Below are 22505 nucleotides of genomic sequence, written 5' to 3'. Positions count from 1 at the left end.
ACGTGAAAGATATTTTTATCCACGAGAAGTTTGTTTCATCGCGGTTATTGGCTGCGATCGAATCGAGGATCAATTCTTTTCGCATTATCATTTCTGTCTTTCTGTGTCATAAAAAAGCAATGTTCCAATCGCTATTTATCCTACAAATATTCTATTGAATCATCCTTACTTCAAATTTACTTCCAGCTCAATATACAACTCGTTTATCGATGAAAATGCTTCAACTTAAAGCTTAAACTAAATACTCCACACAATTAATTTCTTGAATACGAATGCCAGTAGGTCGTGAAATAAGCCTTCTCCCCACCTGGTATGGCATCACTTAATTGGAAACAATCCATCTTAAACTTTAGCGCGGCCAACCCGTTTCAAAACTATTGTTTGAAATTCGTTTAAAACTTTCCTTTCCTCCCTGTTAGATAAATACTCAGACACAGCGTGGAATAACTCCGGAAAACTTACCGCATCAATCGGGAATGAGATTTTCCGGTCCCTGATGCAGCGACCGGTGTACGCTTCTTACGCTCGGCACCATGCATTCGTACCGGATATCCACCGGCCACGACAGGTCTGCCGACAGTGAACAGTGGATTGTACGAGGGTTGGCGGTTCAGCAGGCTCTGCAGCACATCGTACGTCCGTTGCTGCTGCTGCTGCTGCAGCTGTGGGCCGTACCGGTCGAGAGGGCCTGGCTCGATGGGTGCATCGAACAGTTCCATCGGATAGGGCATGCCTGGAAGCGGTACGCCCACCTCCTCCCAGACACCGTTCTGGGGGATCGAGTTACCGGAGTAGTCGTTCCGGAGTTCGGTCTCTCGGTAGAGTAGTGGGTTTACTGGTGATAGAGTGAGGGTAAAGGGGTTAAGTGAAGGGGATTTTATTCGGAAGGAATTATCATGTTTCGAATCTTATACGTACCTCCACGTTTCTGAGGGTTCGATGGACCCGACCGGTCGTCACCGTACGAGGCATCATCGGTGGTCAGCTGATTTAGCCTCGGGGTTGCCGTTACGTCTCGATGACCTGGAAAGAGTTTTGGGAAAAGCGAGGCTTTAGTTTTGTCGGAGTATCAAGTTATCAGTCAGTTGAGAATAGATTATGGTAAACGTTTTTGATGCTAGAAATTCGTTTTTCAATTTATGTAAAGAAGACATACGTTGTAGAAACACCCTATATGGGGTGCTACGTGGAAAATAACACTCGCTCGATAAAAAAAAATGCCCAAATTTTATTTTAAGGTTCAATGCATTCAAAAACGGAGCGTCTGCCACTGCTGCAGGGCCAATGAATATTTAATGTAATATTTTATCTCAGAACCAAGAAAGCAAAAGAGAGAGAGAAACAACATCAGTCAAACCAGGGACAAGGCAAGACACGAAACCAAGGTGTTTGCCATGTTTAAAGTCTATTGTTGTTTGTTATAGAATTGGAAATTTGTCGTAGATTGTTTTGACACCTCACTTCGTGCTGTTTGTGTTCAGAACTATGTGGTATTTTTCTCAAAGCATAAGCCGTTGGAATTATTTATATTTAATTATTCACATTCACAGAAAAATAACACTCACAATAAATAGAATGGATACCAACAAACAGAATGTTCTTCTTCATCTTTCTTGCTTAATGACATCCAGGAGATCATGCCAAGTTGTTGTAATTAAAAGAAGAAGCACTGAGTATCTTGCTCATTAAGCTCTCTTTATTGGACCAACGAGCTCCTTACGAGTCTGTTATGGTATTAATATCTTCTTGGTATTCTAGTAGATTATCAAGATTATCTATTCAGTTTACATTCTACATCGTGGCATTCCAATGTGCAACCAATAAACATTGTCATTAATTCAGATGTATTTCACACATATTTATCTCTAAAACAGCCATATTGAAAACGCAACATTTTATTTCAAAATTAAATGAATCTCCTGACGAATTACAGTTTCAAACATTCCTGCAGATTTAGTGTTCCGGGACTGGTTCCGGTTCTGGAACTGGTTCCGATTCTGGCACCGGTTCCGATTCTGGTACAGGTTCCGGTTCCGGGATCGGTTCGTAGCTTTCCGGATTGGCAGGAGGTGCAGGCGGCGCTTGGGGAGGAACCGGCTGGGCATTACAAACCACCTCCAACTGCATCTGTGCCAACTGCAAGGCGGACATCAGCAGCTGTTCACCACCCGTCATGCAGCTGACATAGTTCATGCGAATGATGTCCAGCGAGTTAGTAAAACCGGCAACCGCGTCCAACAGCTCGCTGCCGATGTGGGTCGGGAAGTCCTCCAGTCGGAACATACGGGACTCGAGCTTGGAAATGATGCTTTGCGGATTGAAGAAGATGTTCTCGTTGCGGAACTCCTCAAACAGCCCAACACCAACGTAATCCGCCTCGTTTGCGTCCAACTCCTTGTAGAAAGCCTTCACGGTGGTTACGAGCGTATCGCCCGCGTTCGTGATACACGTGCTGTAGGATACACCGGCCAGGTTCATGTTTACATCAGCATTTTGGCGCACGAAGCTCAAACACTGCTGGTCGACCGACAGTGGTTGTCCGTTGATCTGATGCAGCAGTTCCTGCTCCTGGCGGATCGACGTGCCGAGGAAGGTGCTTTTGATCATGATGATGTCCCGGTGGAAATCGTAGATCTTGGCCGAGCTCGATAGACGAGCTTCCGAGATCGTATTGATCACATAGTCTTGGATCTGTCTGTACAGCGGGTGCACTTCTTGCAGCTTATCGATCACTTGCACCGTCTGGGGACGCTGTGCCCAGGCAACCTACCCAGATATGAGGGAAAGTATCGAAGAAATGTTACTAACTCGCTGACAAAAATCACCTCCAGAACACGCAAACACTTACGCTTGCCAGCAGAAGCACCAAAAAGAGTTTCATTTCGATGTATCGCAATATCTTGCCGTGACTTGGTGCGAGTAAGAAAAGACCACCTCGAATAACTTCCAACTGCCGAACCGCTGCTTTATATGGTGACCGGTAGGTTCCGGGTTTTTGGGGCGAACGTTCGGGCCAAATCTCCAATCACACTTTATCACAGTCCGCACAATCAGCCTCCCATGCTTATCGAGTTTGATTTAATCTATGGCGGTTCAGATTTTTATTGTCGCCTTCGATAAAACATAAAAGACTCAATCAGGGCTGTGGACTATAATGGGTCAGCTAACGGGTCGATTGCCGCAACCATTTTGCTGTGAGTATCGGTCGTATCGCAGCGTAGATTATTTGCAATTGCACAAGGTCATGCTGCTGCTGCTGCTCGGCGGTCAGATTGTCCCCGAATGTCTAGTAATCCTCGCACGCAGGAAATGTTGGATTATGGTGTTGCAAGTGAAAGACTGGGAATGTGGCAAAAAAGAACAACAGTTCCCGGAACTCGCTGGGACACTCTTATTGCGCGAATTGTTTACAACCATCCTGGGTGCATGTCGTATGCCAAAATATAATAAAACTTCTTGAGCAATACACTTCTGCGGGGGGCAGAGCCAAAACTTCAAAGAACAATAATTCACTCCGAAGAAGGACACATTGGCATAGGCCGAAAGACGTATTGAAAGTTCAATTCCTCAACCTGCTCCAAAAGAGTATTATTTGTACGGCATCTTAGCGCTAAAAAACCGCAAATTCACGGCCCATGTGTGTAAACCAATCAATCACAATTTGTATATTGTGTAGCAGTAACTAGTTCATCGTTTTCGGCACTGAAGCATATGTGTGTCGTCAGGACGAGCGACCGTTTTACAAGGAAAAAATAAGGAGCAAAAAATGACAGACAGCATTCAGGTGCGTTACGGGGAGTTTTTCGCACGTGGATGAATTTCAACTCTGCCGTGCGCCAGGTCCAGCGGGAATCATCCTTGAACCCTAAGAAAAGTTTTCTCCCGTAAAACTCACGGCAACAGATGGTGGTACCACGCAAAGTATGGAACTCTTTAAACTTTGTCGGTTGTCTCTTGTGGTTGGGGACCGTTCAGTTTTTCGGCAAGAGTTTGGGAGCCTTTTAGGAAGCGCCTCGTTTTACATGTGTTACATTAGCTAAAAGCATTTGCCAGGGTTTTTTTTTATTATGGGAGGCTTCAAAGAATTGGTGTCTCTTTATTTATGATATGTTCAATTTTTCGCTTATTGACAGAAGAAATCACATTGTTATATTACTTTGAAGCACAAGCCATCTCTTCCACCCGAGGAAAAGTGTCTACTCAGCAAGGGTCGTAGAGGGATTCGATTCTTCCAACTCTCCCAGGCACACCTGGACCACCTGCGCACGTGCAATTTCCAGCGCGTTTCGCAGCAACTGTGTACCACTCTCCAGACAACCGTCGTACCCGGTCTTCACCTCCTTCAGCTCCTGCTCGAACTCCACTATAAGGTCGAACAGTTCGGTAGCGATGAAGGTTGGATTTTCGCGCAACTGCTCCAGCTGTTCGTTTAGCTTTTGGATCAAATTTTCCGGTGTGTGGAAAATGTTCTCCCCACGGAATACACCCAACAGTCCGCTGCCGGTGTACTGGGTTTCGTCCTGCTGAACCGTACGGTAAAACTCCTGCACCACCTCACCCAGTGTGTCGTCGACGCGGACGATACAGTTGGTGTAGGAAACGCCGACCAGGTTTACATTCATATCGACACTGCTACGCACGAAGCCGAGACAGGTCCGGTCGATTGCTTCGGACTGACGGTCAAGAATCGTAAGGACTTGCTGTTCCTCCGCGATCGTATCGCGCACAAACTGATCCTTGGTGGTGATCACATCGGTGTGGAAGTTGAAGATCACCTGCGAACTGTTGAGCCGTGCCTCGGTAAGTCGGTTGATGACGAAGTCTTGAATTTCCCGGTAGCGTGGTTGAAGCTCCTTCAGCGCGCTCATCACTTCGAGTGAGGGTTCACGTTGGCCTAGGGCCAAACCGAATGTGGCAAGCACGCAGACAAACACTACTTGTTTCACGGACATGTTGATGTTTGGTGAAAATTTCAATTGAAACTATCAAACAGATGTGATGTTTTGGAAGACTTCTGCTGCTGGTGATGCTTCTGCTACTGAGTGACTGGTTGGATTATAACTTGTAGCAATGTCTGCAGCTCATTTTATAGTCAAATATTGCCTGCATCGTGGTCTGCATGAATTATCATATTCAACCCCTTGCAAGCATTGAATTGAATTTCTTTGTGCAGTCTTTAATCAGCAGTAATCAGACCCTCGGTTGGATGAGACATCCGAACTTATCAGTTCATTAGACAGATCGGACAGGTGGGCTTCTTTTCTGGGTCAGCGTCTTTTGATTTCCTTATAGACAAGCTGCCATTTGCATCTGACAGGTGCATTATTGTGGGAGGTCCAGTCGATTGATTCACACGCTCTCCCGCTCGCTACCTTCTCGCAGTTCATTAACACACGCTGTCTGCGGGTAGAATGTGTTGCAATTAGCACAAATCTCTCGAGGGCATTGTTTTGCAAACTGGCAAACTAATCGATCATTTACGATTGACCAGGAGTAATAGAAGGACTAACACAACCTTCCCTTTACCCCCCGCAGTTCGAACTCCCATCCATTCATTACGAGTGCCCGATAAGACAGCAGCAACAGCAGCAGCTGTGAATCACCGGAACTAGGTTTAACTGTCGTGATTCGCGCAATCGCTGCTCTTGAAAGCCGCACTGGCTTGTGGCTGCCACTTTCCTGTCGGTACGATTATGGCGATCAAAGTCGTTACGAGAGAAAGATAGAGAGCAAAAAAATGGCTGCTTATCGGTTGCAATAAACTGTGCAATCATGATATAGTTAGAGGGGCCAAAATTAGACCACTTCCATCTAAACGGATCTATTTTTAAGCCTGTTTTTTTCCCCCACCCCTGTTTTGGGTGATAGAGCGATTGCATTACACAGCATAAATACTCTACAACCAAAGTCTATGGAAACTATGGACTATGGAACAGGCATTCCACAGGATAATGCTCGAGGCGCATGGTCATGTTCGCGCTGCGAATAGTTTACCGTAGTGTCGCAGACTCTTAAATTCTGGGTCACTGTGTAAATTGCTTTGTCGTACTACACTTCTTTACTTACAGAACCGGTGTAACTAGAGCCACCGGATGGAATCCGTGGTAGCGCGAAGATGAGCCAACGGAAAGGACATTGCTTTTGAAATTGGGAAAGTTTTGTACCGTGAACCGAAATTCTTGCACCGCACAAAAAGGAAGAAGGGACAAACAAGAGGGCAAAAATGGTGAATCTAAATAAAAAGTGACCCAAGCTGAGGTGGCCAAGCTGTGTGTCCTTTGAGGTGCTTCTTCATCGTGATTCGTGTTGAATCAACGTCAACAGGCACGAAACGGTCTTGCGGTTTGTGTGTACGGTATGATGTCGAGTCGTTAGGATGATTGTTTTTCTGGTTTGCGTTTGTTTTTCAGTAGACGTTTTGACGATGGAACTGAGTATAAGTAACGCCAAGAAAGAAAGTAGAGGAAAGGAAAACTCCATTGGAATGGATTTTTAAATCACAGCTGTGTGTGTTGATGCATTGTCTTAGGGAAGATTATGTTATGATTAGGAGCAAACTTTTGGTTCGAAAGATAATTCGTTTTCCTCCCTCTGACATTTTTTTTTTGTCTCAGGTTCATACCACATAAGTGAATAGAAAAGTTTTGTTTATGATCCTCTGAGGACCTAGTAAAGTTCTGAACCCAGCTTTGACCGTGTTAATGAACCAAACATTATATTTGAACTGCCTTACAAGATACGCCTTTTCTTCTTGACTTTAACGACCTTCTAAAACCACACTGGCCATATAAGCGACTTACTAGACTTGCTCGTTAGTTCTCATTACGGGGAACTGGGTCACCCTTACGGCGTAAGGCGCAAAAAAGAGATGATATCTCTTCCGAAAGTCTTAATCCAGCTCTCCAAAAAAGCACATCGTTCTTTGATGACACGCAACAGTATCAATTCGACTTGGTCCACTCCAAACGGTCCACATGCGTCAATAGACAGAACGTCATCACGACCACCAACACTTTCTCCATAACAATCGATCGAGCAAATATACGATAAACTGATTGTCGTGCACTCGGTGCATTATATGATTGGTTTTTTTCCTTAGCATCAGGATTCCGATTCCGCGAAATGTACATTGAATGAAAATAAATCTACGGATAAGTTAAGGCACGTTTCGGCTCGTGTAGCGTGTAAGGAGCGATGTGTATAGTAACGTGAACCATGCATTCCTGCTTTCCCTTGCGCTTTCGAGTGGGTCATTTACGATGAGTACGTGAAACAAAAAGCACCGATTAACGTGTGCCGTTGAGGGTGATCCAGGTCTTGAATGGTGGCGCTCTCTGATCCAGTGCATCCCCTTTCGGCGGTGGCTAGTATTTGCCGGATAATGACACTAGCTACCATAAAGGTGTGTAAATCACCGAACTATTGATAGGTCGTGATCTAATCTGAGACGCGTTTCGGGGCGACGAATTGTGATCGGTTATCGCGATGCAACGCGTTGACGGTGATGATGATATCGATTTTTAAGGCCATATGTTGGCCCTCCCCCCTCGAAGTTGGCATCAATCATGCTCCACTTAACTTCTAATTATGCAAACGTGCAATTTATGCTTTTTTTGTATGTGTGTGCTTCGCTTATCGTTCGATGGTATAGTAAATTCGATAACGGGGTGTCTCCATGGCCGGTTGAAGATCGGTTGCAGAGTAACTCCCTCTTGCGTCCTTGCACCGATAGTTGATTAGAATTTCGCTTTGCTGTGTGCGGGGAGGTCGCAGCAGTAATAGCAATGGCTATGCTTACAACACCAACCGGAACGACCGATGGCCAATGCGCGTGGACAGCAATCTCGAGGGTTTGCTGGTCGGTCGGCTAGAGCGCGCGCGATAGTAGAGGATGATGAAGTACTTGAAAACTAATTCCAAGTTGGTATAAAAACTTCTGACCTTCCCGGAGCCGACAGACAGTTCCATCCTTACACTAGACACTAGCAGCTCGTGTGGAGCAAGAAACGCAAGAAAGAAAAGTAGCATTCCAGCCCAAATTCCTCACAATGAAAGCGTTCCCCCTGGTCGTTGCCCTGTTCCTGGGAGTTCTGAGTGTAAGTTGTTCTTCGACACGGTTCTCTATACCTTAAGCTCTAACCTTTCTTGCTTCGTTTGACTTTAATGCAGATCACGCAAGCACAACGCGAAACCTCCCTGCGGGTAATCGATGCCTTACGCGAACTACATCCCGCCTATAAGGAGCTGCGTGACGTGGTAGTGAATGCAGTGGCCGGTGCGAAACTCAACAGCTCCGAGGTGGTGTACAAGTTCAACGTGGACATTGCGGCACGCAAAGAATCGTTCATGCAGACGGCCATCAAATCGGAAGCGGGCGTACTGCGGCAGGTAAACGGGCAGTCTGTAAGCGTCGATACGAGCTGTCTCGGCTTTCTTCGCCAAAGTGTGGACGTGAACATGAACCTGGCCGGTGTGTCGTTTACAAACTGTCTGAACAACGTCGACGCTTCGCTTTCGTCGGAAATCATCCGTGTGTACAACGAGCTGCAGGTGAACGAAACCTCCTTCGTGAATCTGAGCGTGTACGATGTGTTCCGCGGTCAGAACGTATTCGTCAACCCGCAAACGATCGTCGACCGGTTGGTGGAGAAACTGTCCTCCGTGCAGCAGGCCCCGGCCGAACTAACGCAAGAGCTTGCCCAGTTGGTGGATGCGTTCGAGGGACGGCTCGGTGATGTACGTGCCGCCTACACCAGCTGTCTGACGATGAACGACCAACTGTTGCAGAACACACTGCAAACGGTATTGCAACAGCTGCAACAGATCTGTCTGGGTGCGCTACTGCCGGCAACTGCTGAACCTACCGAGGGAACGGAAGAGCCCGCACCAACCGAACCGGCCACGGAACCAGCGACGGAGGTACCAACCGAATCGGAAGCACCACCAGCAGAGGTAGAAGAGACGGATGTTCCGAGTGAACCGCAACCGGAACCATCTACCCCGGAGGCGGCTTATGGCGAAGCGTTGTAAGGTGTAACACGTAACACGTAACAAAGTGCCAATAAAGATGAACTTTTTATTTAAATGAATTCCTATGGTTTTCAAATTATTTTGAACTTGCCGTTCAAAGCTATAATTTATTATTGAGTTCAGATGACAGAACCTTAGGAGCTAACATGATAAAACTTCCTTCTCGGGGTTTAGATCTGTTCTACGATTATAAACTTTAAATCCTTTTTAAAATAAGCTGTAAAATTTCTTAATTTACTGAACAGAACTCGACCCTGCTGAGTGCTGAAATATATTTAATAATATCCGTACTCCACGTTTCAAAGTCTCAAAGACTTCAGCGAATTAATTTAAGGTTTCTAATCATCGGTCTGGTGGCCGAACCAAAGGGGTGGCAGTCTTCACATTGCAGGACCGGGACTCAAATCCCACCTGGGACCGTCGCTCCGTAATGAGGACTGCCTATAAAAATACGTGGACGATATAACCTAACTGGGAGCTAAGCCAGCAAGAAAATTCATCGAGAAGACTTGGTTATCCACAGAGTATGGCTTCAAGTAAAAATAGCTTCCAAGATATCCATGCATTCGACTTGGTGTTCTAAAACTAATTATAATTTCTTTAATATAATTTTCTATTGAATAATTTCAACATTTATTTCGTTACATTTACTAAAATAGTTCTAGTAGTTCCTCCTGAGTTTGGGAATATTTTTCCAGTACCTCCTTTCTGATATATTTCCAAGTGTTTTCATCATTACCGACTTCGTCTACTCATATCATAATGCCAATGGTAGCACGCTTATTTCATCATGCATTCAATATTGTTTTCCCAATGATATCATGCATTCCAACCAAAAGTGCAGTTTAATGGTTTGCCAATTCATATAAATACAACATTCCACCGCACAACCGTTTGATTGAACGTTGTCTTCCTGCTTTATCGATCAACTTTGCATACGAGCAGCGTATGTGCGTGTGAGCCGTGTTGTTTGTGCCGTAGTAGAACAGCAGAAAAGAAAGAAAAACCCTCCCTCAAGTGTCCACTTATCCTCGCCCTGTGCCGAAAAAAAGGTGTACTTCCGATCCATTCACTACTTGTCGCACGGATCTGGCACGGGTGGGGTGCTTATCGTGGCTTTCTTAACTCGGTCCCACACAACCGATAGCATCAGCCAGCGCGATAAGAGCTGTTGCTGTTGATCACTTGAACTTGACTGTTCGAGATAGGAAAGTTAAAATAACAAAAAAAAAAGCCCCACACAGGAGTAGGATTCGGAAGCGTTATAAAACGTTCCATCGCAGCCGAGCGCTGGTTCATACGTTTACTGCTCTCTGGTGAAGGCAGAAGTCATCACGTCTTATCTGAGAAAAGGTAAATCCAAAGGAACTAAGGAAACAAAATGAAGGCACTGCTCCTGCTAGCGCTGCTGTCAGTGGCCATTTCGGTGAGTTTACAAAAATGAAAGGAAAACCTATAAAAATGGATTGGTTTTCATGATCCTCTTCCTATCGCAGACCATCGTAGCAGATCGTGATGAGGCACTCAGTCTATTCACGCAGCTGAAGCGCGTCAAGAAGGGTGGACGGCTGTTTGGAGCGGATGATGATTTTGTATCGCTTGTACAGTCAGAGCTACTGCTCGCCGAGGAAGAGTACGTCCGCGCGTCCATCAATGGGGAGTCTTCAATCCTGAAGGAACTGTCTACCGCCGAGGCACAGACAAGTGCTCCACACTGTGTCGACTTTATCCGCCAGAAAACGGGACTCATGCTGAGCCTGGCCGGTGTGTCGTACACCTCCTGCCTGAACCAGGTGGACGATGCGTTGTTTGAGAAGCTGTCGGATGCTACGGATGGAGCAGTGTCACGCGACCAGTACGATCAGGCCAACGTGCTCAATGCGTTCCGGGGCGAGAACATCTTTGTCGATCCGGCACGTATACGCAGCAAGCTGCAGGAACGGATGCGTGCCACACTGAAGCTACCATCGTTGAGTGCGGAATCGGTGAAGGAGCTTCGTGAAGAGTTGGACGGAGTGAAGGACCATTTTGTGGAGTGTATGACGACGGCACGGGGTGTATTGGATAAGGCGCTGGATGGTACCACGCAGCAATATCAGATTGTGTGTGCGAAAAAGCAACAGTAAGGGCTGATGATGAGTGGTGAATAAAAGCGCGACGGCATTTGATTGTTGATTGAATTTAAATGTTTTTACATGAACTCATAGACATTGAGTGAGATTTTTGATAAATAAAACGAAATATAAATCATCTAAGTCTTGTGTACATGGCCATATTGAGTCCGAGAAGAAAAATTTTGGAGTGGTTATTGATTTGGTAGATAATCTTGCAACATTTTGATCTCAATGCAGAATGACCAGTTGGCGCGCAATGAAAAGTTTCAGTCCAATTGAGCTTTGATCCCAGATTTGACCGTGTTGTTCAATGGAGCGTTACCAATTCTACTATTAGGTCGATTCCACCAAAAGCAGAACTTAAAAGCATCTCGTTTGATGCAGGACGAATTTGACAAAGTTGAGAGACATGCTCGTCTTTGACTACTAACACCACCTTCATTCTTTCAACCAAGACTCATGACAGAAAAAATAAACCAAACACTTGAAGATTCCTCCCAGGAGCAGATAAACATTCGCACGGGTGTTTCGGTTCCTTCCACCGAAAAAAAGATAATGACTGTGTTAGCTTAAAAGCAACCAAATGGTAATCTAGTGTAAACAGTTTATCACACAATGCAGGTATGCGGTATAAAAGATCTACTCCCGTTGGTCCACTTATCCAGTTTGAAGATCATCTCAACACACAAACGCTCCAAAACCATGAAGAGACTCTTCGTGCTGCTGGTGGCCATTATCGGCATCGTTGCCGCCGGTCGGCCACAAACGGAAAACGTCATCACCACCTTCAAGCAACTGCTGCCGCTCTACAAATCTAACATGATCCAAGGGCAGATCGTGCTCGCCACCCTCAGGAGTAACGTCACGCAACAGCTCGCCAAACTGCATCTGTCGATCATTACCAAAAAGGAGGAAATTGTGCAGAAAGTAATCGACCGTGAAGACTACCTGCAGCAGCAGATGGGCGTCGAAAGTAAGGCAGACGCGCTGTGTCTTCGCTTTGTGAACGCTAGCAGCGAGATGAATGTGAACCTGGCCGGTGTTTCCTTTACCAACTGCATCAATGTAGCGGATGAGGCCATCAAGGGAAGGATCGAAGAGTACTACGGTCATGTGAACTGGTTGGAGCAGCAGGTGGCGTGGGTGCGAATCCTGGACGTGTTCCAGGGACACAATGTGTTTCACAGCCCGCAGCCTATCGTCGAGAAGTTGAACGCCAAGCTGGAGCTGCTGCGCAACAACAACGCGACACTATCGGCGGACAATGTAGCATTTATGGCAAACGCTGTGTACGACGATCTTATACTCATCCAGGACAACTATAATGTTTGCATGTCCAATGCATTCGATCTGCTCCGACAAGGATTGACCATGTGTGAGATGCAGATGACGATGATATGCGGTGCAAGTTTCGAAAGTAGACCCTGGTAATGTCCACTCCAGTACTGAATGGATAAGGACGTAGAACCACGAAGCCACGATGTACGTTAGGAAGTTATCAATAAACATTAAATACAATATCGATTGGCATTGTTTCGAAATTATGTTGTCGTTTTGTTTTTGGTGTTAGTAATGGATATTCGATTAATCCTTAACCCTCTTTGAGGACTTAAAAAAAACCTTACTAGCCTTAACAAAACTTCATAGATGAACCTTTTAGGAAGATTATGCTACGATGTGTCTGTTATTTATCCTAATGAGCAGACGGCAATATGACGCCATGTTTACTATTTAGTTTCTAGAATTGGCTTAGTTGTAGAGGCGGTTTTGGAACCAGACTACAAAAACACTCATTTTCCACTATTTTTTGACGGTAAATAAGAACACAGCTCGTAGATTATGCTTACCAAGAAGCCCAGCTACAATTGTTGACACGATCGTCTTAATCCGAACATCCGTCCGTCCACTGAGATAAATCCTTCCCTTTTTTTGCATGTCCGGCATATTCTAATCTTATCTTATCCGACGTGGTGAGAAAAATAAAGAACAGCCCAAAATTTGCTTAAAGCCTTGAACCATTTCCCGGGGTTACATATTCAGTGATATTTAAGCTACCTTTGAGGCCAGTCTTCGTTTGAAAGTTTCGTTTTCTTGGCAGCGCAAAAACCAAGAGTGATTAAAGATGAAGTTACTCGTTGTGGCATTACTGGCAGTGGTTGGAGTGACCAATGCTGCACGCCCAGGTGCCATACAGGTGATCGATACGTTTAAGCAGATCGTCCCACGATATCTGGCAACGATTGGCGACGATCAGCAGCAAATATTTACGCTGGAACGTGAAGGTACCGAGGCAATCGCGCAATTTCACTCCGATATTGCACTGGCGAAGCAAACATTCGTCATGTCCATCACACTGCAGGAAGATCAGCTGATCGATCTGATCGGCGCACAAAACACATCCGTAGCCGATTATCAGTGCATGCAGTTTATAGCGACTGCGGCAAACGAAACCGTCAATGTGATCGGTGTTGGGTATACAAAATGCATTACTGCGGCCGATGAAGCACTCGGTGAAATCGTGCTCTCCTATTACGGTAGTATCGGAGCACTAGAACAATCGGCCGCCAATATAACGCTGTTGGATGTTTTCCGTGGGGAAAATGTGTTCTATACCCCTGACAACATTGTGGCCAAGTTGCGGCAAAAGGAGAACGATCTGCGAGGAAACAGTTCACCATTGGCAGAGAAACTACAGGTGGAAAAGGATGGACTTGTTGCCAACTTGACGTCGATCCGTAACAGTTACATTGGTTGCATGACGGATACAGAGTTGGCTTTCCGCAATTACATCTCACTGGCTCAGCAGCAATTAACCGTGATCTGTGGTGGAGAGATCATCACTTCCGAAAACTAATTCTATCCGAATCAGTGTACATCAGTTAACGATAATAAGCGGAAGCAAAATTTGAAATAAACTTAATCCAAAGCTGATTCAGCTGTCAGTGATACAGAGCTTCTCGCGGGACTAGAGTTCAGCTCGATGTACTTTAAGAGTTCGGTAAGGTCTTCTGGTTCCGTTTGGATTCTTCAACCGTGGAGCGGCATTTGGTTGCAATTAAATTGTGCCCATGATGCCCACGATACGAGGGCCCCTTGTTTGTGGTAATGTTCATCCTAAGCAAACATAACCCAAGGGCGCACGAGAGACAAGCGGTTTCAGGTGTCCTGATGCAGGTCATATGGCAACCACTCGACGAGAATGGCGGCGGTGGCAGACTCTACACATGCCGACACATCTTGCGCTTGTACAGTAACCCCTATCATTGTGTAAGCTGTTCGCATGTGATTTTTTGAAGTTATATTCCGAATGCACATGTTGGAGTATGTAGAGCCAAAGATGAAGATTTGAGAAAAAAGGAGTCAGTTGTACTGTGATAATTTAAATAGCAGACATTTGTGTTCGTCATCTTAAAGACATAAATCCACCCTTTTTCGTTCTAAACTTGGAATGCCACTGCACCGACTGATGATTAAGAGGTCGATTTGAGCACTTCACCAGTTGCGCAACAATATCAGCAACAATAGTGCATCAAAAAATGTATAAGCTGCGAAATTTGACCGTTAACTACTCAGCATCCGGACTCGGCATGTTTGCCCCACCGGAACCATCGAGGGTTCGAAGGATGGAAACAATCTTACGTCCATTAACGGAAACCGGAACGAAGTATCGTAAATTAAATTTTATTATTTCATTACTTTTTTCTTCTCGTGCTTCTTCCGCTTTTTTCCTCGTCTTCTGTCCTGCAGTAACTTCATCCCGGCTTTACACAAACGCTGATGAAATCAAGCTGCTAGCAACCTGTTGTTAGGAACGTCTCCCTCTTCGTGTGTGTGTGCCTCGAGTATCCCTGTATCCTTGCATCTCGAACTGTATCGTAAAGTGACCGGATCGTTGAATCCTGTCCTCCCACTTCACACAGGGCTGGATAATTCTTCACGTTTATAGATTCTGTGCGGTGAATCATTACGGTTGAACGGGTTTCGGTCCAACAACGGGAGTACAACCGGCCGTAGGATGGTCAACGTCATAAACCACGAACCACGTCGAATCGGCCGTCGTCAAACCTCAAGCTAATATGTTTCCTTTTCCGGTACTCTGCTCCCGTATCCCTCTCGAAACAAAAAAATGGAAAGAACCTCACCACTGCAGGCATGCACTTTGGCGTTATGGTTCTATGGCATAATCTGCTCAATCTCTCCCACAGCACAGATCGGCTGAATGCTTCCAAATGCTGCTGCCGCTGCTGCTGACCAACGAATGGGGATGAGCGAAAAAAAAGCTGATTACGTACACCGATTCGCCTACGGGCGTGTATGGAAGTTGGACATGATGAGAGCCAGCCAGTATGAACCGTACGTAATTGAGTTTACCCAAAAAACCGCGATGAAATTTTGGGCTGATTGTAATTTCCTCTGCTCCACCAAACAACCAACCATCACGAGAGTGTCCTGCTTGTTCGGGTATTGGGTGTATGAAGTGATGAATTTCCAATTTCTGACTTTATGCAGTAAGCAAATGAAGAGTTTGACGAACTACCAGAGCTACAATGGAAAGCTATATCTGCTGACCAGATGTGTTTTTGCGCCAGACCGGGTACTCTGTCCGCTCTTTTTTTTTTACTTGATAAACCATCACTCACACTGCAGCCTTTGCTAAAGATCCCATATGGCTTCAACCGTTTCTCGAACATCTGTCTGAACAAACGTGCCAGTGGCCCATTTCTTCCACGGACATCCAGGTAACACAAGTGACAGACTGTGCCGACGACTAATGAAAGCTGAGTCAAAGTGTCACAAAATACTCAGGACCAGGTATAAGGACGTTGTCGCGACGTGATGAAATGTGATACCGTTTCCGTTTCTTTATTATCTTTTCAAGATTTCTCACACGTGGTCAAGTGGGAAACGAAACGGACACGTTACGAGACATGGGGCATACGGTTGGATACTATTTCACTTGCACCATGCTTTCGAGGCCATAGTATGAATATGACGTGGAGAGAAAGAGAGGGAGAGAAGTAGTTTCCGCCTCAACTACCCCTTAACAGAAGCCATCAGGTCAACACCATGGAGCTCACCGTAATGCGTGAAAATGCAATTTACTGTAGTGGATTGTTGCGAAAACATGCCGCCCGTTGTTTCGCAGGAAATTTGTTATTTTCTTATCATCATCGCTACCACCCGCCTCACGTCGCACGTTTGTCGCGTAATGCAAATATTGTTAGGGGAGATTCCCCCTTTTTGGCCGTCGCTTGCAATTATTACATTATGGGGAAAGTGATAATTTATCCGCACGGCCACCGTTCAACTTACCACCACCGTTGGCTTCCTTGGAGGCCTCCGCCAACACCGACGTCGGTACGGAACCGACCGTGGCCAGTGACATCAGGATTGCTGCCACCACCATCGCTTGGCCGTGGGCCAGGTTCGCTTTGGCGGTCGGTCGCATCAGTTCAAACAAAAAACCGGTAAAACCTTTGCACAGCACTTACACTTTGCACGCTTCACCCTAGGCACGAGTACGACGGACGGACGTAGATATAGAGAAAATGCAATTTAGAATTACCAACAGACACAATACTTGTTCGAAATTATAAACCAACAATTACTACTCTAAAATTAAGCGCTTAAAAAGTCAAGGAAGAGAAAAAAAAGGACTGATAAAATGAAAAATGAAACTAGAAACCCGGACTGCGTGCAATCACTTGCTTAAAAACGGCTCACATGTAAAATTCACTCCTTTATCCTTTTCTTCACCCTCGAGAATAGAACGAACGTTTGTCCTGGCGAGGTCTGAGTCTGCACACTACTGCTGACTGGGCCACTACTATACTAGCACGACGGAGGTCACGCACGGTGTCTCCGACAGAGTTCGAAGTCAACTGGTGGGAAAACACCGTTCAACTGATTTTTCCCGGCACATGGTCCTTTCGATATATACTTTTCCGGAGCACTCACACAGGCGCGCGCAATACGTCGTTATTGATAACGGAAGCTGTTGCGAGCTTTCGCATTGGTAACGCATCTAGTGAGGAAAGGATATTTTTTACGACCGATCGGGAGAGGGGAGGAGGGGGTTGAAAGCTTCGGAAAAGTGAGTTTTATGAAGCTTCTGTGAAAGTTTGCTGGATGGGATGAATCGATAATTTGGTTAATTTTGATTGAATTAAACAATTAATTGACCTTTGCAAAGAGCAACACCAATTATTTATTTTTTCAAACATAAACACGCAAAATTAAATGTTGGATCAGCGCAGTTCAGCCAGCTCGTCCACTGTGCGCTTGAATGCGTCAAACGAACCCTGCCTGTCAAAGTTCGTTTTGACGGTATCATCAGCCCAATTTGTCACAAGCAGAAAACGAAATTTGTTGGCACTTATTTTGCTGTGCTGCAAGTGAAGTCAATTACAAGTGATTCGAAGCTAAATAACAACCAGCTTATACGTATTATTTCATTGCTTAAAAAGTGCCAATCGTATGCTAGTGAAGGTTTAAGGATGAGGGTAGCATTTCCACGCCTCTTCCTATGAGAGAGCTTGGAGAATCTGGTCAGAACAACAACATATACCTTCGATTGCCGTGAAAGCGTATTGCTCTGTGTTCCGTATTGCCCGAAAAACTCAAAAACCACCCACTCACCCACCGTGTGCACGGCACGATGGAGGACGGCGGTCTATGGTAAGAAAACGACGTCACGGTATAGTGAGTCGGTTTCGTTGCTTGATAAGCAAGGCTGATAAGCAAACGCTTGCCGTCTTGACTCACTCGCTGTGACACCTTTTCTGATTGCGTGTCCGTGTGTTGCTTTCGTCATCTCTCTCCCAATTTTCACCCTCCTTGCTTCCCACTCCCACAGGTTGATCGAGCTCGAATCAGCCCTACAGGATGATTGCACCGTGGACGACATTTATGCAATATGCCACGGAAAGGCACTCCCCGAAGCGCTACGGCTTGACGTGTGGCAAGTGTGTCTTGGGGTGCGCAACAAAACGGACCAGCTGGCACAGTTCAACGAAATCTACGACTTACCCTTCCAGGCACAGTTGCGCTCAGATTGTGAAGAATTTGTTAGCAAGCTAGGGAACGAGGATGAGGACAAGGTGTCGGTCGTTTGTGACCTCGAATCGATACTTACCTTCTACTGCAAAAACCGCAACCTGGTGTATGAGGCAAACAATGGGTGGGTTGAGCTGATGCTCCCGCTGCTCTCGCTGAAGCTGATCCGGTCCGACACGTACAACCTGTTTGAAGCGATACGTGATACGTACATTCCAAAGGGCTGCACTAAAAATGGAACTGTTTTTAACGTGTTCCGGTTGCTGCTGCTTTACCACGATCCGGAACTGTGCACCATACTGGACACGAAGCGCATAACGCCCGATTGCTATGCAATGGGCTGGTTCCAGACACTGTTTGCCTCGACCTGCACGCTTCCGGTCGTACTGTCGATGTGGGATCTGTACTTCCAACAATCAGACCCGTTCCTGGTGTTCTTCCTTAGCCTAATCGTGCTGATTAACCAGCGCGATCAGATACTGACGATGAAAGGCTCGTCCAAGGAGGAACTGATCAGCTTTCTAGTCAACATGCCCTGCAATATCGAGGCGGACGATGTGCTCGATTTCTGTTCTCTCGCTCAGTATTACTCGGTGAAAACGCCTGCCTCTTTCAAGCGTGATCTGCTGCAGGTGTTGTTTGGGGCGCAGCGAGGCACCAGCGGTAAACCAGAAGGATCGGTCGTTTCGCAAGCCCTCTGTCTGCCAGTGTCGGTGAACGAACTGATCGAGAATGCATCACTAATAAATCCACATCCAGAAGCGGTGCGCTTCTTTCTGGTCGACTGTCGTCCAGCGGAACAGTACAATTCGGGCCATCTTTCGACGGCGTTCCATCTGGACAGTAATCTGATGCTACAGGAACCGGAAGCATTCCAGACGGCAGTGCAAGGATTGCTGCGCTCGCAGCGAAATGCGATCGACGCCAATTCCAATGCGGGTGGGGAGCATCTGTGTTTTCTGGGGTCTGGTCGGCTCGAGGAGGACCAGTACACGCACATGGTGGTGGCATCGTTTCTACAGAAAAATACCAAATACGTTTCCCTGCTGACAGGTGGATATGAAGCGATACACGAGTACTTCGGTGAGAGCATGGTTGACTGTTTGGAGGATCACGATCCGCTCAAATGTTTGCTCTGCAACAAGGAACAGCTGCGGTACGGTGGGCCTAAGGGAAGCGGAAACAACAACAACAACAGCCAGAAATCACTCCCGAGCGGTGCCAACAGTGCGAGCAGCAGCGCCACAAACAGTCTCAAGCGAGCCACCCAACGTTCCGGTAGCCATAGCACAGCAAACGGCAACGGTGGTGGTGATCGCAAATCAACGATCGATCTGTTCAGCAAACTATCCCTTGCGATGAAAACCAAATCGGCCGAAGTGAAGGAAAAGCTGATCGATTACATTTCCAACCCGAACGCAACCGAGCCAGGAACGAGTCGTACCGGAAACGGTGGCGAAAAACACGTTTCACGCAACGATCGCAATGGCAAGCGGTACCGGAACGTGCCACCTGTGTTTAGCATCGGCGAAGATCACGAAGATGACGATGAGCTCAATTCGGCCGCAAGCGAATCTTCCTCGGTGGCGCGTGGTTCGAAACCCAACTCCTCCCAGAAGGCCGACCCCGGTGCGGAAGAGATCGTTTCGATACAGAGCTTCCTGAAGGGGCCTGATGTGATACGATACTTCAAATGCCAGGAAGTGCATCTGAACGGGTACATGTACGACAGTTATCTACTGGTAACTGCGACCCACATGATCGTACTGCGCGAGCTAGAAACACAGCGCGATCGGGCACGCATTATCGTACGCCGACTGTTGCAGAGTATCGTGAAGATAACGGCTAAAAAGCGCCACCGGGATCTGATCACGTTCAAGTACGGCTATCCTGAGGAGGAAAATCTGGTCATCACGGATATGGATCGGTTCCTCATACCAAACGCGAGCGAAGTGACGGATCTGATCTCGCGACACATTATTAAGCAGACGTGAACGCGTGAAGCTGGACGGATGGCTTCTAGTCTTCGTTCCTTTTAACGTTTTTTTGTTTTGTTACCACAGCGGAAGGATAATAGCCATCATCTCAAGCGTGCTTTGATACCGTCGTACGTCATTGTTTATTTCGTTGTTTATTTTGTTGGTTTCTATTTTAAAATACTATTTACTGACGCTTATTTTATTTCGTACTAAACGCGCATCGTCCATATGTTACTTATCACGGCCTAGAAGAAATGAATAGCGTTTTTTTTTTGTATAGCAATGCACCCAGCAATGTGTGTGAGAATAGCTCGACCGAAGTTTTTAACTAGTTTCCTTCGTTTGAAAAAGAATTATTTATAAGAAGCATTTGTGGCAGCGAACAGTGAATCTGAGATTTCCAAATGATTCCCCAGTTGTGTAGTGAGGTGTGTCTGATGAGCAACAAAAAAGAGAAGCATTGTGTATAGTAATAAATCGTAAACCAAAACGTTTTCCTTCCCCGTGCCCCGGTAGTAAGAAAGACGGGTGTTGTTACTTAAATTTTAAAACCAAAAGAATGTTGTGTTGGAGTTTTCGAATTTTCTTGAGAGTGGTGCGAGAGAGTATCCGAATCAAGACATGTAATTTATAGTCGGCAATCCTCAAAAGCATCTGTAAGCCGTTTGTGTGTTGCAATATATGATGTATTTCAATTCATGGAATTATTTTCATTAGTTGTATACTAAGTTCCATGGTTTTCAATAAAAAATTAATAAAACCGTCAATTCAAATGTTAAATGTATTTTAAATCGGGTAACCGTTGGGCACCGACCACTGTGCCAGCGAGGAGAAATGTCAAAATCAGTTGAAAAACAAAAAATCGTGGGAAATCTCTGGGTTTTTTTTTCGTGTGCGCTTGCTTTCGGATAAAGGCAGATTTTTCAACCAAAATCCTAGCAGGAATAGGAATATGCATTTGTTTGTAAAGATTTGTCTTTGTTCAGTAACGTTGTCTTACAATTAAACAGTGCAGCTTTAAAGTAACGGCGGTAGGAAAAACCGTTGAAAAAAGAAATTATCACTAGTGAAAGTGGTGCGCGTGTGTGTGTTTGTTGCTGGTTTGTGTCCATCGCTTATAAGTGGAGCACTCCGCTGGTGAACTATTTTTGTTTTCTCCTAGTTTTCACTCGGTCGCATCTTTCCGACCTTCAGTCGGATGCATCTTTCGAAAGTGCATATATGGGTCTATGAAGCAAACCAAGAGAAAAAATCAATAACATCATTATCACAACACGCCTACGAACCGTGCGTGCATTGATTGGTTCACGGTGAAGGAGATCATTAAAAAAGGAAGGGGATTGAAAAAAGAGTTTGTTTTCATCTGAGAAGGTGATAATTTTGATAACAAATAACCAGGACCACACACTCCCACGCCACCGGACTCATCGGAACGCCACCAACCACCAGGAACAGGTGAGCCTTTTTATCTTGTTGCTACGGCTTAATTTCGCTTCTGTGTTATTTTTCTGCACGACCATTTGTGTGTGAGTGTGTGCTTTTTTCTGCTCCCGTTCACCCCCACTCGCCCACCCAATGTGCTCAAGAATTGTCCAGTATTGTTGTTACTATCACGGGGGACGGGACCGACCGACCGACCGACCGGTCGAGACACACCCGAATCGAGGCGACAGCAAACACCGGGCGCAGGCTATTGCGGGGTCACGATTTCAGCCGTTTTTCAGCTGTGTCAGTTCTATTTGGACGGTGATTATTTGCCGACCCAGCAGCAGCTGTGCCAGCGGTTTATGCGTTCGGTAAAGTTATCGCCAAACTGGGATCGGTGGGAGAACAATTGCCAAAGAGCGTGATCAGCTTTAGCTGGGGTTTTGCGGAAGACTTCCTCTAAGACGTTCTAAAGTAGCTAATTTAGGCAGTTGAGTTATCTGGAGCATCACAGCCAACACCCACCAGAAGACTATTTTCAGTCCAAATGCCATATCGGACGTTGCAAAAATAACTCAGGTTCTTCTGAGACGCACGTGTACGTATCGTAGGTTCCTAATCTTTCGCCTTTAAAGCTTTTTGATACCCGCATTACAGCGCTACACGTTTTGCACATCTTCTCGCTGTCTGACCGATAAGCGTTGACCGTGTTAGCGTCCAGCACGCCACCAACGCGTGGAGAAGCACAGGGCAGCGCTAAAGTGGGCAGCGTCTTTTGTCTTCGGTTGTCTCTTTCTCTCAAGACAACAATCCCTCACCTTGGGTATGTACGCCCAAGCGCGGTCTGATTTGAATAGTTCACCTTTCTTGACTTGAACCGATCGATCGGCGGTCAGATTGC

The 22505-nt window shown here is 46.0% G+C and overlaps 6 protein-coding genes across 6 annotated transcripts in view; 3 read left to right on the top strand and 3 right to left on the bottom strand.

Moving 5' to 3' along the window:
• The window catches only part of LOC126565342 (uncharacterized), a 205199-nt gene extending 194033 nt beyond the window's left edge, over nt 1-11166 (top strand). Inside the window, exons 2-3 of the mRNA XM_050222514.1 lie at nt 10404-10456; nt 10527-11166. Coding sequence (XP_050078471.1) covers nt 10412-10456; nt 10527-11156 — 675 coding nt within the window. The 5' untranslated portion in view covers nt 10404-10411 and the 3' untranslated portion in view covers nt 11157-11166. The remainder of the gene's footprint in view (nt 1-10403; nt 10457-10526) is intronic.
• LOC126564921 (uncharacterized) overlaps nt 1-16932 on the bottom strand; it is a 29013-nt gene extending 12081 nt beyond the window's left edge. The window contains exons 1-4 of the mRNA XM_050222046.1: nt 16869-16932; nt 16461-16653; nt 919-1023; nt 463-835 (exon numbers count right to left, since the gene is read on the bottom strand). Coding sequence (XP_050078003.1) covers nt 463-835; nt 919-1023; nt 16461-16593 — 611 coding nt within the window. The 5' untranslated portion in view covers nt 16594-16653; nt 16869-16932. The remainder of the gene's footprint in view (nt 1-462; nt 836-918; nt 1024-16460; nt 16654-16868) is intronic.
• LOC126565187 (uncharacterized) lies at nt 1954-2881 on the bottom strand. The gene is made up of 2 exons (XM_050222336.1): nt 2849-2881; nt 1954-2766 (listed from the first exon to the last, which is right to left on the bottom strand). The coding sequence occupies exons 1-2, from the start codon at nt 2879-2881 to the stop codon at nt 1954-1956; spliced, it is 846 nt and encodes a 281-aa protein (XP_050078293.1).
• LOC126565275 (uncharacterized) lies at nt 4196-4956 on the bottom strand. Its single transcript, XM_050222439.1, has one exon. It carries the CDS (start codon nt 4950-4952, stop codon nt 4197-4199), a length of 756 nt encoding a protein of 251 aa, XP_050078396.1. The 5' UTR covers nt 4953-4956; the 3' UTR covers nt 4196.
• LOC126565120 (uncharacterized) lies at nt 8032-9030 on the top strand. Its single transcript, XM_050222260.1, has 2 exons — nt 8032-8096; nt 8170-9030. The coding sequence occupies exons 1-2, from the start codon at nt 8049-8051 to the stop codon at nt 9028-9030; spliced, it is 909 nt and encodes a 302-aa protein (XP_050078217.1). The 5' UTR covers nt 8032-8048.
• An 842-nt stretch (nt 16933-17774) lies between the features above and the next one.
• Nucleotides 17775-20199, top strand: LOC126564186 (TBC1 domain family member 23). Its single transcript, XM_050221151.1, has 2 exons — nt 17775-17822; nt 18001-20199. Exons 1-2 carry the CDS (start codon nt 17803-17805, stop codon nt 20192-20194), a joined length of 2214 nt encoding a protein of 737 aa, XP_050077108.1. The 5' UTR covers nt 17775-17802; the 3' UTR covers nt 20195-20199.
• Nucleotides 20200-22505: the final 2306 nt, after the last annotated feature.

Source organism: Anopheles maculipalpis, chromosome 3RL, assembly GCF_943734695.1.
Source record: "Anopheles maculipalpis chromosome 3RL, idAnoMacuDA_375_x, whole genome shotgun sequence".
Classification (NCBI taxonomy): Eukaryota; Metazoa; Arthropoda; class Insecta; order Diptera; family Culicidae; genus Anopheles; species Anopheles maculipalpis.
The sequence above is the reverse complement of the archived record's forward strand: the minus strand, read 5'-3'. Positions and strand labels throughout refer to the sequence as shown.

Coding starts and splice junctions, on each gene's coding strand:
- LOC126565187 (XM_050222336.1), bottom strand. CDS start 2,881: ATGAAACTCTTTTTGGTGCTTCTGCTGGCAAGC. Junction 2,767..2,848: donor TGGTGCTTCTGCTGGCAAGC/GTAAGTGTTTGC, acceptor ATATCTGGGTAG/GTTGCCTGGGCACAGCGTCC.
- LOC126565275 (XM_050222439.1), bottom strand. CDS start 4,952: ATGTCCGTGAAACAAGTAGTGTTTGTCTGCGTGCTTGCCACATTCGGT.
- LOC126565120 (XM_050222260.1), top strand. CDS start 8,049: ATGAAAGCGTTCCCCCTGGTCGTTGCCCTGTTCCTGGGAGTTCTGAGT. Junction 8,097..8,169: donor TGTTCCTGGGAGTTCTGAGT/GTAAGTTGTTCT, acceptor ACTTTAATGCAG/ATCACGCAAGCACAACGCGA.
- LOC126564186 (XM_050221151.1), top strand. CDS start 17,803: ATGGAGGACGGCGGTCTATG. Junction 17,823..18,000: donor ATGGAGGACGGCGGTCTATG/GTAAGAAAACGA, acceptor CCACTCCCACAG/GTTGATCGAGCTCGAATCAG.